Consider the following 12,090-nt stretch of genomic DNA (forward strand, 5'->3'; position numbering starts at 1 on the left):
AGAGAGAGAGAGAGAGAGAGAGAGACAGAGAAAGAGAGGGAGAGAGAGAGGCAGAGAGAGAGAGACAGAGGAAGAGAGAGAAGAGCAGAGAGAGAGAGAGGAAGGAGAGAGAGAGAGAGAGAGAGAGAGGAGAGACAGAGGAGAGAGTGAGAGTGAGAGAGAGAGACAGAGAAAGAGAGGGAGAGAGAGAGGAAGAGAGAGAAGAGCAGAGAGAGAGAGGGGAAGGAGAGAGAGAGAGAGAGAGGAAGGAGAGAGAGAGAGAGAGAGAGAGAGGAAGGAGAGAGAGAGATAGAGAGAGAGAGAGAGAGAGAGAGAGACAGAGAAAGAGAGGGAGAGAGATAGGAAGAGAGAGAAGAGCAGAGAGAGAGAGGGGAAGGAGAGAGAGAGAGAGCGAGAGAGAGAGAGAGAGAGAGAGAGAGAGAGGAAGGAGAGAGAGAGAGAGAGAGAGAGAGGAAGGAGAAAGAGAGAGAGAGAGCATGTTTTTACAAAAATATAGATTCAGAGTTAGATAAACTTTGTGATTTTTTTGGATGTTGCACCAGAAGAGTTTTCTCTCTCACCCATCTACACACAAAACACAATAATGACATAGTGAAAACATTTATTGAAAATCTTTGCAAATTTATTGAAAAAGAAAAATAAATATTTTATTTACCTATAGTACCAGTCAAAGGGTCGGACACGCCTTCTCATTCAAAGGTTTTTCTTTATTTTTACTATTTTCTACATTGTAGAATAATAGTGAATACATCAAAACTATGAAATAACACATATGGAATCAGGTCGTAACCAAAAATGTGTTAAACAAATCAAAAATATTTTAGATTTTAGTAGCCACCCTTTGCCTTGATGACAGCTTTTGCATTATCTTGGCATTCTCTCAACCAGCTTCACCTGGAATAATTTTGAAAGAGTTCCAACATATACTGAGCACTTGTTGGCTGCTTTTCCTTCACTCTGTGGTCCAACTCATCTGAAACCATCTCAATTAGGTTGAGGTCGGGTGATTGTGGAGGCCAGGTCATCTGATGCAGCCACCACCTGATGCAGCCACCACCACCTGATGCAGTCACCACCACCTGATGCAGCCACCACCACCTGATGCAGCCACCACCTGATGCAGCCACCACCTGATGCAGCCACCAACACCTGATGCAGCCACCACCTGATGCAGCCACCACCACCTGATGCAGCCACCACCACCTGATGCAGCCACCACCACCTGATGCAGCCGTCACCTGATGCAGCTACCACCTGATGCAGCCACCACCTGATGCAGCCACCACCTGATGCAGCCACCACAACCTGACGCAGCCACCACAACCTGACGCAGCCACCACCACCTGATGCAGCCACCACCTGATGCAGCCACCACCTGATGCAGCCACCACCTGATGCAGCCACCACCTGATGCAGCCACCACAACCTGACGCAGCCACCACAACCTGACGCAGCCACCACCACCTGATGCAGCCACCACAACCTGACGCAGCCACCACCACCTGATGCAGCCGTCACCTGATGCAGCTACCACCACCTGATGCAGCCACCACCTGATGCAGCCACCACCCCCTGATGCAGCCACCACCCCCTGATGCAGCCACCACCCCCTGATGCAGCCACCACCTGATGCAGCAACCACCACCTGATGCAGCAACCACCACCTGATGCAGCCACCACCACCTGATGCAGCCACCACCTGATGCAGCCACCACCACCTGATGCAGCCACCACCACCTGATGCAGCCGTCACATGATGCAACCCCTTGAGAAAGTGACTTACTAAATGAACTGAGCCTCCTCCCCATAACCCCTTGAGAAAGTGACTTGCTAAATGAACTGAGCCTCCTCCCCATAACCCCTTGAGAAAGTGACTTGCTAAATGAACTGAGCCTCCTCCCCATAACCCCTTGAGAAAGTGTCTTGCTGACTGAACTGAGCCTCCTCCCCATAACCCCTTGAGAAAGTGACTTACTAAATTAACTGAGCCTCCTTCCCATAACCCCTTGAGAAAGTGACTTGCTGACTGAACTGAGCCTCCTCCCCATAACCCCTTGAGAAAGTGACGTGCTAAATGAACTGAGCCTCCTCCCCATAACCCCTTGAGAAAGTGACTTGCTGACTGAACTGAGCCTCCTCCCCATAACCCCTTGAGAAAGTGACTTGCTAAATGAACTGAGCCTCCTCCCCATAACCCCTTGGCACCTAGATGTGAGTTTGAGTCGATTGATTATTGCTCACAGATCAAATTGAGGAAACGCAGAATTGACATCATTAAACAACAAGACACTTTTAAAATACCACATGGCATGAATAGAATACAGGATACATAACACACTGCAGGACATTTATTCAATGTCGTCTCTCTGTCACGCCCTGATCTGTTCCACCTGTCTTGGTGCTCGTCTCCACCCCCTCCAGGTGTCGCCCATCTTCCCCATTATCCCCCGTGTTTCTATACCTGTGTTTTCTGTCTGTCTGTGGCCAGTTCGTCTGTTCAAGCCTAGCCAGCGGTTTGTCTCAGCTCCGTGTTTCCATACCTGTCTGTCTGTGGCCAGTTCGTCTTGTGTGTTCAAGCCTACCAGCGGTTTGTCTCAGCTCCGGGTTTTTCCTTAGTCTCACTTTTTATTGTCCTCCTGGTTTTTGACCCCTGCCTGTCTCTGACCCTGACCTCTGCCTGTCTCTGACCCTGACCTCTGTCTGTCTCTGACCCTGACCTCTGCCTGTCTCTGACCCTGACCTCTGCCTGTCTCTGACCCTGACCTCTGCCTGTCTCTGACCCTGACCTCTGCCTGTCTCTGACCCTGACCTCTGCCTGTCTCTGACCCTGACCTCTGCCTGTCTCTGACCCTGACCTCTGCCTGTCTCTGACCCTGACCCTGCCTGTCTCTGACCCTGACCTCTGCCTGTCTCTGACCCTGACCTCTGCCTGTCTCTGACCCTGACCTCTGCCTGTCTCTGACCCTGACCTCTGCCTGTCTCTGACCCTGACCCTGCCTGCCGTCCTGTACCTTGGTCTCTGCTCTGGATTATCGACCCCTGCCTGCCTTGACCTGTCGTTTGCCTGCCCCTGTGGTTACAATAAACATACTTCACACAGTCTGCACTTGGGTCTGATCTTGAGTCCTGATAGTTTCTCTCTCTTTTTTGCTCAGTCTGTCTATCTCGCTCTGTCTCTCGCTCACTCTGTTGGAGCGCCCTGGCAGTGTGAACACAGAGTGTCAGTCCTCACCCAGATAACCATCTATCAGTCAGTGAGCAGCAGGCCTAGCAGTGACAGGGGGGAGGTGGGATGAGAGGTATAGGGAGACTTGGGGAGACTGAAGGAGAGGCTGGGAAGTTGGAGGGATGCAGGGGGAGACTGAGGGAGAGGATGGGAGGGTGGAGGGATGCAGAGGGAGACTGAAGGGAGACTGAGGGAGAGGATGGGGAGGGTGGAGGGATGCAGGGGGAGACTGAAGGAGAGGCTGGGAGGGTGGAGGGATGCAGGGGGAGACTGAAGGAGAGGCTGGGAGGGTGGAGGGATGCAGGGGGAGACTGAGGGAGAGGACGGGGGAGGGTGGAGGGATGCAGGGGGAGACTGAGGGAGAGAATGGGGGAGGGTGGAGGGATGCAGGGGGAGACTGAGGGAGAGGCTGGGAGGGTGGAGGGATGCAGGGGGAGACTGAGGGAGAGGATGGGAGGGTGGAGGGATGCAGGGGGAGACTGGGGGAGACTGAAGGAGAGGCTGGGAGGGTGGAGGGATGCAGGGGGAGACTGGGGGAGACTGAAGGAGAGGCTGGGAGGGTGGAGGGATGCAGGGGGAGACTGAAGGAGAGCCTGGGAGGGTGGAGGGATGCAGGGGGAGACTGAGGGAGAGGACAGGGGAGGGAGGAGGGATGCAGGGGGAGACTGAGGGAGAGGATGGGGGAGGGTGGAGGAATGCAGGGGGAGACTGAGGGAGAGGATGGGGGAGGGTGGAGGGATGCAGGGGGAGACTGAAGGAGAGGCTGGGAGGTTGGAGGGATGCAGGGGGAGACTGAGGGAGAGGATGGGAGGGTGGAGGGATGCAGGGGGAGACTGGGGGAGACTGAAGGAGAGGCAGGGAGGGTGGAGGGATGCAGGGGGAGACTGGGGGAGACTGAAGGAGAGGCTGGGAGGGTGGAGGGATGCAGGGGGAGACTGAGGGAGAGGATGGGAGGGTGGAGGGATGCAGGGGGAGACTGGGGGAGACTGAAGGAGAGGCTGGGAGGGTGGAGGGATGCAGGGGGAGACTGGGGGAGACTGAAGGAGAGGCTGGGAGGGTGGAGGGATGCAGGGGGAGACTGAAGGAGAGCCTGGGAGGGTGGAGGGATGCAGGGGGAGACTGAAGGAGAGCCTGGGAGGGTGGAGGGATGCAGGGGGAGACTGAAGGAGAGCCTGGGAGGGTGGAGGGATGCAGGGGGAGACTGACGGAGAGGACGGGGGAGGGTGGAGGGATGCAGGGGGAGACTGAGGGAGAGGATGGGGGAGGGTGGAGGGATGCAGGGGGAGACTGAGGGAGAGGATGGGGGAGGGTGGAGGGATGCAGGGGGAGACTGATGGAGAGGCTGGGAGGGTGGAGGGATGCAGGGGGAGACTGAGGGAGAGGATGGGAGGGTGGAGGGATGCAGGGGGAGACTGGGGGAGACTGAAGGAGAGGCTGGGAGGGTGGAGGGATGCAGGGGGAGACTGAAGGAGAGGCTGGGAGGGTGGAGGGATGCAGGGGGAGACTGGGGGAGACTGAAGGAGAGGCTGGGAGGGTGGAGGGATAAAGGGGGAGACTGAAGGAGAGGCTGGGAGGGTGGAGGGATGCAGGGGGAGTCTGAGGGACAGGATGGGAGGGTGGAGGGATGCAGGGGGAGACTGAAGGAGAGGCTGGGAGGGTGGAGGGATGCAGGGGGAGACTGAGGGAGAGAATGGGAGGGTGGAGGGATGCAGGGGGAGACTGGGGGAGACTGGGGGAGAGGATGGGGAGGGTGGAGGGATGCAGGGGGAGACTGAAGGAGAGGCTGGGAGGGTGGAGGGATGCAGGGGGGACTGAAGGAGAGACTGATGGAGAGGCTGGGAGGGTGGAGGGATGCAGGGGGAGACTGAGGGAGAGGCTGGGAGGGTGGAGGGATGCAGGGGGAGACTGAGGGAGAGGCTGGGAGGGTGGAGGGATGCAGGGGGAGACTGAGGGAGAGGATGGGGGAGGGTGGAGGGATGCAGGGGGAGACTGAGGGAGAGGACGGGGGAGGGTGGAGGGATGCAGGGGGAGACTGAGGGAGAGGACGGGGGGATGAGGTTGGCAGGGGAGACTGAAGGAGAGACTGGGAGGGTGGAGGGATGCAGGGGGAGACTGAGGTGAGACTGAAGGAGAGGCTGGGAGGGTGGAGGGATGCCACATAAATTGTTTGTCTGTCACCACTAGTTACATCTAACATCTAACCACAACCAGCTGTCATTGTTGTTACTCCATCTAACCACAACCAGCTGTCATTGTTGTTACTCCATCTAACCACAACCAGCTGTCATTGTTGTTACTCCATCTAACATCTAACCACAAGCAGCTGCCATTGTTGTTACTCCATCTAACATCTAACCACAACCAGCTGTCATTGTTGTTACTCCATCTAACCACAATCAGCTGTCATTGTTGTTACTCCATCTAACATCTAACCACAACCAGCTGTCATTGTTGTTACTCCATCTAACATCTAACCACAACCAGCTGTCATTGTTGTTACTCCATCTAACATCTAACCACAACCAGCTGTCATTGTTGTTACTCCATCTAACCACAACCAGCTGCCATTGTTGTTACACCATCTAACCACAACCAGCTGTCATTGTTGTTACTCCATCTAACATCTAACCACAACCAGCTGTCATTGTTGTTACTCCATCTAACATCTAACCACAACCAGCTGTCATTGCTGTTACTCCATCTAACATCTAACCACAACCAGCTGTCATTGTTGTTACTCCATCTAACCACAACCAGCTGTCATTGTTGTTACACCATCTAACCACAACCAGCTGTCATTGTTGTTACTCCATCTAACCACAACCAGCTGTCATTGTTGTTACTCCATCTAACCACAAACAGCTGTCATTGTTGTTACTCCATCTAACCACAACCAGCTGTCATTGTTGTTACTCCATCTAACTACAACCAGCTGTCATTGTTGTTACCCCATCTAACATCTAACCACAACCAGCTGTCATTGTTGTTACTCCACCTAAGTTGAGTCAGTTGTCTCATATATAGTTGAGTCAGTTGTCTCATATAAAGTTGAGTCAGTTGTCTCATATATAGTTGAGTCAGTTGTCTCATATATAGTTGCGTCAGTTGTCTCATATATAGTTGAGTCAGTTGTCTCATATATAGTTGAGTCAGTTGTCTCATATACAGTTGAGTCAGTTGTCTCATATATAGTTGAGTCAGTTGTCTCATATACAGTTGAGTCAGTTGTCTCATATATAGTTGAGTCAGTTGTGTCATATAAAGTTGATTCAGTTGTCTCATATATAGTTGTCAGTTGTCTCATATAAAGTTGAGTCAGTTGTCTCATATAAAGTTGAGTCAGTTGTCTCATATATAGTTGAGTCAGTTGTCTCATATAAAGTTGAGTCAGTTGTCTCATATGAAGTTGAGTCAGTTGTCTCATATATAGTTGAGTCAGTTGTCTCATATATAGTTGAGTCAGTTGTCTCATATATAGTTGAGTCAGTTGTCTCATATATAGTTGAGTCAGTTGTCTCATATATAGTTGAGTCAGTTGTCTCATATGAAGTTGAGTCAGTAGTCTCATATATAGTTGAGTCAGTAGTCTCATATATAGTTGAGTCAGTAGTCTCATATATAGTTGAGTCAGTAGTCTCATATATAGTTATCATATCTCTACAAAGGGCATGTACCAGTCAGGTATTTCTAATAGTCTGTTTGTGCTGTTGACACCAACTGTTCCAGTCTGGGTGTCATGCACATCACAAGACAGTGTCAGCTGCTGAGATAAAGCTTGGGAATTAGGCTCAGGGTGCTAACACAAATCTAAAGTTCTCAGACAAGGTTACATAGGGGTCACTCTGAGGGACAAGGTTACATAGGGGTCACTCTGAGAGACAAGGTTACATAGGAGTCATTCTGAGAGACAAGGTTACATAGGGGTCACTCTGAGAGACAAGGTTACATAGGGGTCACTCTGAGGGACAAGGTTACATAGGAGTCATTCTGAGAGACAAGGTTACATAGGAGTCACTCTGAGGGACAAGGTGACATAGGGGTCACTCTGAGAGACAAGGTTACATAGGGGTCACTCTGAGGGACAAGGTGACATAGGGGTCACTCTGAGAGACAAGGTTACATAGGGGTCACTCTGAGAGACAAGGTGACATAGGGGTCACTCTGAGACATGTGTTACACAGAGACAGTCACTGATGTCATGCAGCCAGTGGTTGTGCAGGTAGGTGTCATAGAAGCCTCTCTACCAACACAGAGACAGACATTCAGCCCAAACTCTTTACTATAGCCTGTCCCCATGGCCCAGCAGGACGTTCTGTCTGAAGTCAAAGTTCAGGTCGTATTTATAGACTCACATGTATCGTAGATGAGGGTTCTGGGAGAAAGCCCGGGCCTGGATAGTGTGCAGACTGCAGTTTATAATGATTCTGAAAGACACGTGAACAAACAGACAGTAGAAGAAGTGATTAATGTTGGTACTGAACGATATCAGAAGGCAGGAGTTTTCTAATGTTCTCCCATGTTATCATCAGCTTGGTCATATTATAATCAGCTTGGTCATATTATAATCAGCTTGGTCATATTATAATCAGCTTGGTCCTATTATAATCAGCTTGGTCTAATTATAATCAGCTTGGTCATATTATAATCAGCTTATAATCAGCTTGGTCATATTATAATCAGCTTGGTCATATTATAATCAGCTTGGTCCTATTATAATCAGCTTGGTCATATTTTAATCAGCTTGGTCATATTATAATCAGCTTGGTCATATTATAATCAGCTTGGTCCTATTATAATCAGCTTGGTCTAATTATAATCAGTTTGGTCATATTATAATCAGCTTATAATCAGCTTGGTCATATTATAATCAGCTTGGTCATATTATAATCAGCTTGGTCCTATTATAATCAGCTTGGTCATATTTTAATCAGCTTGGTCATATTATAATCAGCTTGGTCATATTATAATCAGCTTGGTCATATTATAATCAGCTTGGTCATATTATAATCAGCTTGGACTTTAATCAGCTTGGTCATATTATAATCAGCTTGGTCATATTATAATCAGCGTGGTCATATTATAATCAGCGTGGTCATATTATAATCAGCTTGGTCATATTATAATCAGTTTGGTCATATTATAATCAGCTTGGTCATATTATAGTCAGCTTGGTCTTTAATCAGCGTGGTCATATTATAATCAGCTTGGTCATATTATAGTCAGCTTGGTCTTTAATCAGCGTGGTCATATTATAATCAGCTTGGTCATATTATAATCAGCTTGGTCTTTAATCAGCGTGGTCATATTATAATCAGCTTGGTCATATTATAGTCAGCTTGGTCTTTAATCAGCGTGGTCATATTATAATCAGCTTGGTCATATTATAATCAGCTTGGCCATATTATAATCAGCTTATAATCAGCTTGGTCATATTATAATCAGCTTGGTCATATTATAATCAGCTTGGTCATATTATAATCAGCTTATAATCAGCTTGGTCCTATTATAATCAGCTTGGTCCTATTATAATCAGCTTGGTCATATTATAATCAGCTTGGTCATATTATAATCAGCTTGGTCATATTATAATCAGCTTGGTCATATTATAATCAGCTTGGTCTTTAATCAGCTTGGTCATATTATAATCAGCTTGGTCATATTATAATCAGCTTGGTCATATTATAATCAGCTTGGTCATATTATAATCAGCTTGGTCATATTATAATCAGCTTGGTCTTTAATCAGCTTGGTCATATTATAATCAGCTTGGTCTTTAATCAGCTTGGTCATATTATAATCAGCTTGGTCATATTATAATCAGCTTGGCCATATTATAATCAGCTTGGTCATATAATAATCAGCTTGGTCTTATTATAATCAGCTTGGTCTCTAATCATTTTGGTCATGTTATAATCAGCTTGGTCATATTATAATCAGCTTGGTCATATTATAGTCAGCTTGGTCATATTATAATCAGTTTGGTCCTATTATAATCAGCTTGGTCCTATTATAATCAGCTTGGTCATATTATAGTCAGCTTGGACTTTAATCAGCTTGGTCATATTATAATCAGCTTGGTCATATTATAATCAGCGTGGTCATATTATAATCAGCGTGGTCATATAATCAGCTTGGTCATATTATAATCTGCTTGGTCCTATTATAATCAGCTTTGTCCTATTATAATCAGCTTGGTCATATTATAGTCAGCTTGATCATATTATAATCAGCTTGGTCATATTATAATTAGCTTGGTCGTATTATAATCAGCTTGGTCATATTATAATCAGCTTGGTCATATTATAATCAGCTTGGTCCTATTATAATCAGCTTGGTCATATTATAATCAGCTTGGTCCTATTATTATCAGCTTGGTCATATTATAATCAGCTTGGTCGTATTATAATGAGCTTGGTCATATTATAATCAGCTTGGTCATATTATAATCAGCTTGGTCATATTATAATCAGCTTGGTCCTATTATAATCAGCTTGGACTTTAATCAGCTTGGTCATATTATAATCAGCTTGGTCATATTATAATCAGCTTGGTCATATTATAATCAGCTTGGTCATATTATAATCAGCTTGGTCCTATTATAATCAGCTTGGACTTTAATCAGCTTGGTCATATTATAATCAGCTTGGTCGTATTATAATCAGCTTGGTCGTATTATAATCAGCTTGGTCGTATTATAATCAGCTTGGTCATATTACAATCAGCTTGGTCATATTATAATCAGCTTGGTCATATTATAATCAGCTTGGTCTCTAATCAGCTTGGTCATATTATAATCAGCTTGGTCATATTATAGTCAGCTTGGTCATATTATAATCAGCTTGGTCATATTATAATCAGCTTGGTCCTATTATAATCAGCTTGGTCATATTATAATCAACTTGGTCATATTATAATCAGCTTGGTCATATTATAATCAGCTTGGTCATATTATAATCGGCTTGGTCATATTATAATCGGCTTGGTCATGGACAATGGCGGTGTGAATGGGGACTGTCCCATTGCCTGTGTGTCATCTACATGGATTTACGCAAAGAGCAAATAGCTTCTACCCCCAAGCCATTATACTGCTGAACAATTCATCAAATGGCCACCAGACAATTTACATTAACACCCCTCCATTAGTTTTGGACACTGCTGCAACTCTCTGTTTATTATCTATGCATAGTCACTTCCCCTCTACCTACATGTACAAATGACCTCTAACCTGTATCCCCGCACACTGACTCAGTACCAGTACCCCCTGTGTATAGCCTCCACATTGACTCTGTACTGGTACCCAATGCATATTGCCTCCACATTGACTCTGTACCGTAACACCCTGTATATAGCTTCCACATTGACTCTGTACCGCTAGCCCCTGTATATAGCCTCCACATTGACTCTGTACCGGTACCCCCTGTATATAGCCTCCACATTGACTCTGTACCGGTACCCCCTGTATATAGCCTCCACATTGACTCTGTACCGTAACACCCTGTATATAGTCTCCACATTGACTCTGTACTGGTACCACCTGTATATAGCCTCCACATTGACTCTGTACCGTAACACCCTGCATATAGCCTCTACATTGACTCTGTACCGGTACTCCCTGTATATAGCCTCCACATTGACTCTGTACCGTAACACCCTGTATATAGTCTCCACATTGACTCTGTACCGTAACACCCTGTATGTAGCCTCCACATTGACTCTGTACCGGTACCCCCTGTATATAGCCTCCACATTGACTCTGTACCGGTACCCCCTGTATATAGCCTCCACATTGACTCTGTACCGGTACCCCTGTATATAGCCTCCACATTGACTCTGTACCGGTACCCCCTGTATATAGCCTCCACATTGGCTCTGTACTGGTATCCCCTGTATATAGCCTCCACATTGACTCTGTACCAGTACCCCCTGTATATAGTCTCCACATTGACTCTGTACCGGTACCCCCTGTATATAGCCTCCACATTGACTCTGTACCGGTACCCCCTGTATATAGCCTCCACATTGACTCTGTACTGGTACCCCCTGTATATAGCCTCCACATTGGCTCTGTACTGGTATCCCCTGTATATAGCCTCCACATTGACTCTGTACCGGTACCCCCTGTATATAGCCTCCACATTGACTCTGTACCAGTACCCCCTATATATAGCCTCCACATTGACTCTGTACTGGTACCCCCTGTATATAGCCTCCACATTGACTCTGTACCGTAACACCCTGTATATAGCCTCCACATTGACTCTGTACCGGTACCCCCTGTATATAGCCTCCACATTGACTCTGTACTGGTACCACCTGTATATAGCCTCCACATTGACTCTGTACCGGTACACCCTGTATATAGTCTCCACATTGACTCTGTACTGGTACCCCCTGTATATAGCCTCCACATTGACTCTGTACTGGTACCACCTGTATATAGCCTCCACATTGACTCTGTACCGGTACACCCTGTATATTGCCTCCACATTGTTGTTTTATCATTTTATCATTTTTTACTTTATTTGGTAAATATTTTCTTAACTCTTCTTGAACTGCACTGTTGGTTGAGGGCTTGTCAGTAAGTAAGGTCTACACTTGTTGTGCTGGCTGGCTGGCCAGCTGGCTGGCTGGCTGCCTGCCTCTCTTTCTCTCTCTGCAGTAGCCAGTCAACATGATGGTAAGCAGTGATAAGCACCAGTGCAGGTTATGAAGAGATGGCAGCACCACTGTGATGTGAGAGTGATCCAGTGAAGTAACAATCCCCCTCTGGCGCCAGCAGTACCAGACAACTGGATTCTTCTCAGAGTTACAGTGCAAACAGCACATGCTGGCTAGCACCCCCTCTACCAGTCCCCATAATGGAC

The 12,090-nt window shown here is 47.3% G+C and overlaps 1 protein-coding gene across 1 annotated transcript in view; it reads right to left on the reverse strand.

Annotated features, from left to right (window-relative positions):
- Positions 1-12,090, reverse strand: part of LOC139384445 (NT-3 growth factor receptor-like) — a 130,012-nt gene that overhangs the window by 73,351 nt on the left and 44,571 nt on the right. The window contains exon 3 of the mRNA XM_071129211.1: positions 7,579-7,650. Within this exon, the coding sequence (XP_070985312.1) occupies positions 7,579-7,650 (72 nt within the window). The remainder of the gene's footprint in view (positions 1-7,578; positions 7,651-12,090) is intronic.

The sequence above is a fragment of the Oncorhynchus clarkii genome, chromosome 26 (assembly GCF_045791955.1).
Source record: "Oncorhynchus clarkii lewisi isolate Uvic-CL-2024 chromosome 26, UVic_Ocla_1.0, whole genome shotgun sequence".
NCBI lineage: Eukaryota > Metazoa > Chordata > Actinopteri > Salmoniformes > Salmonidae > Oncorhynchus > Oncorhynchus clarkii.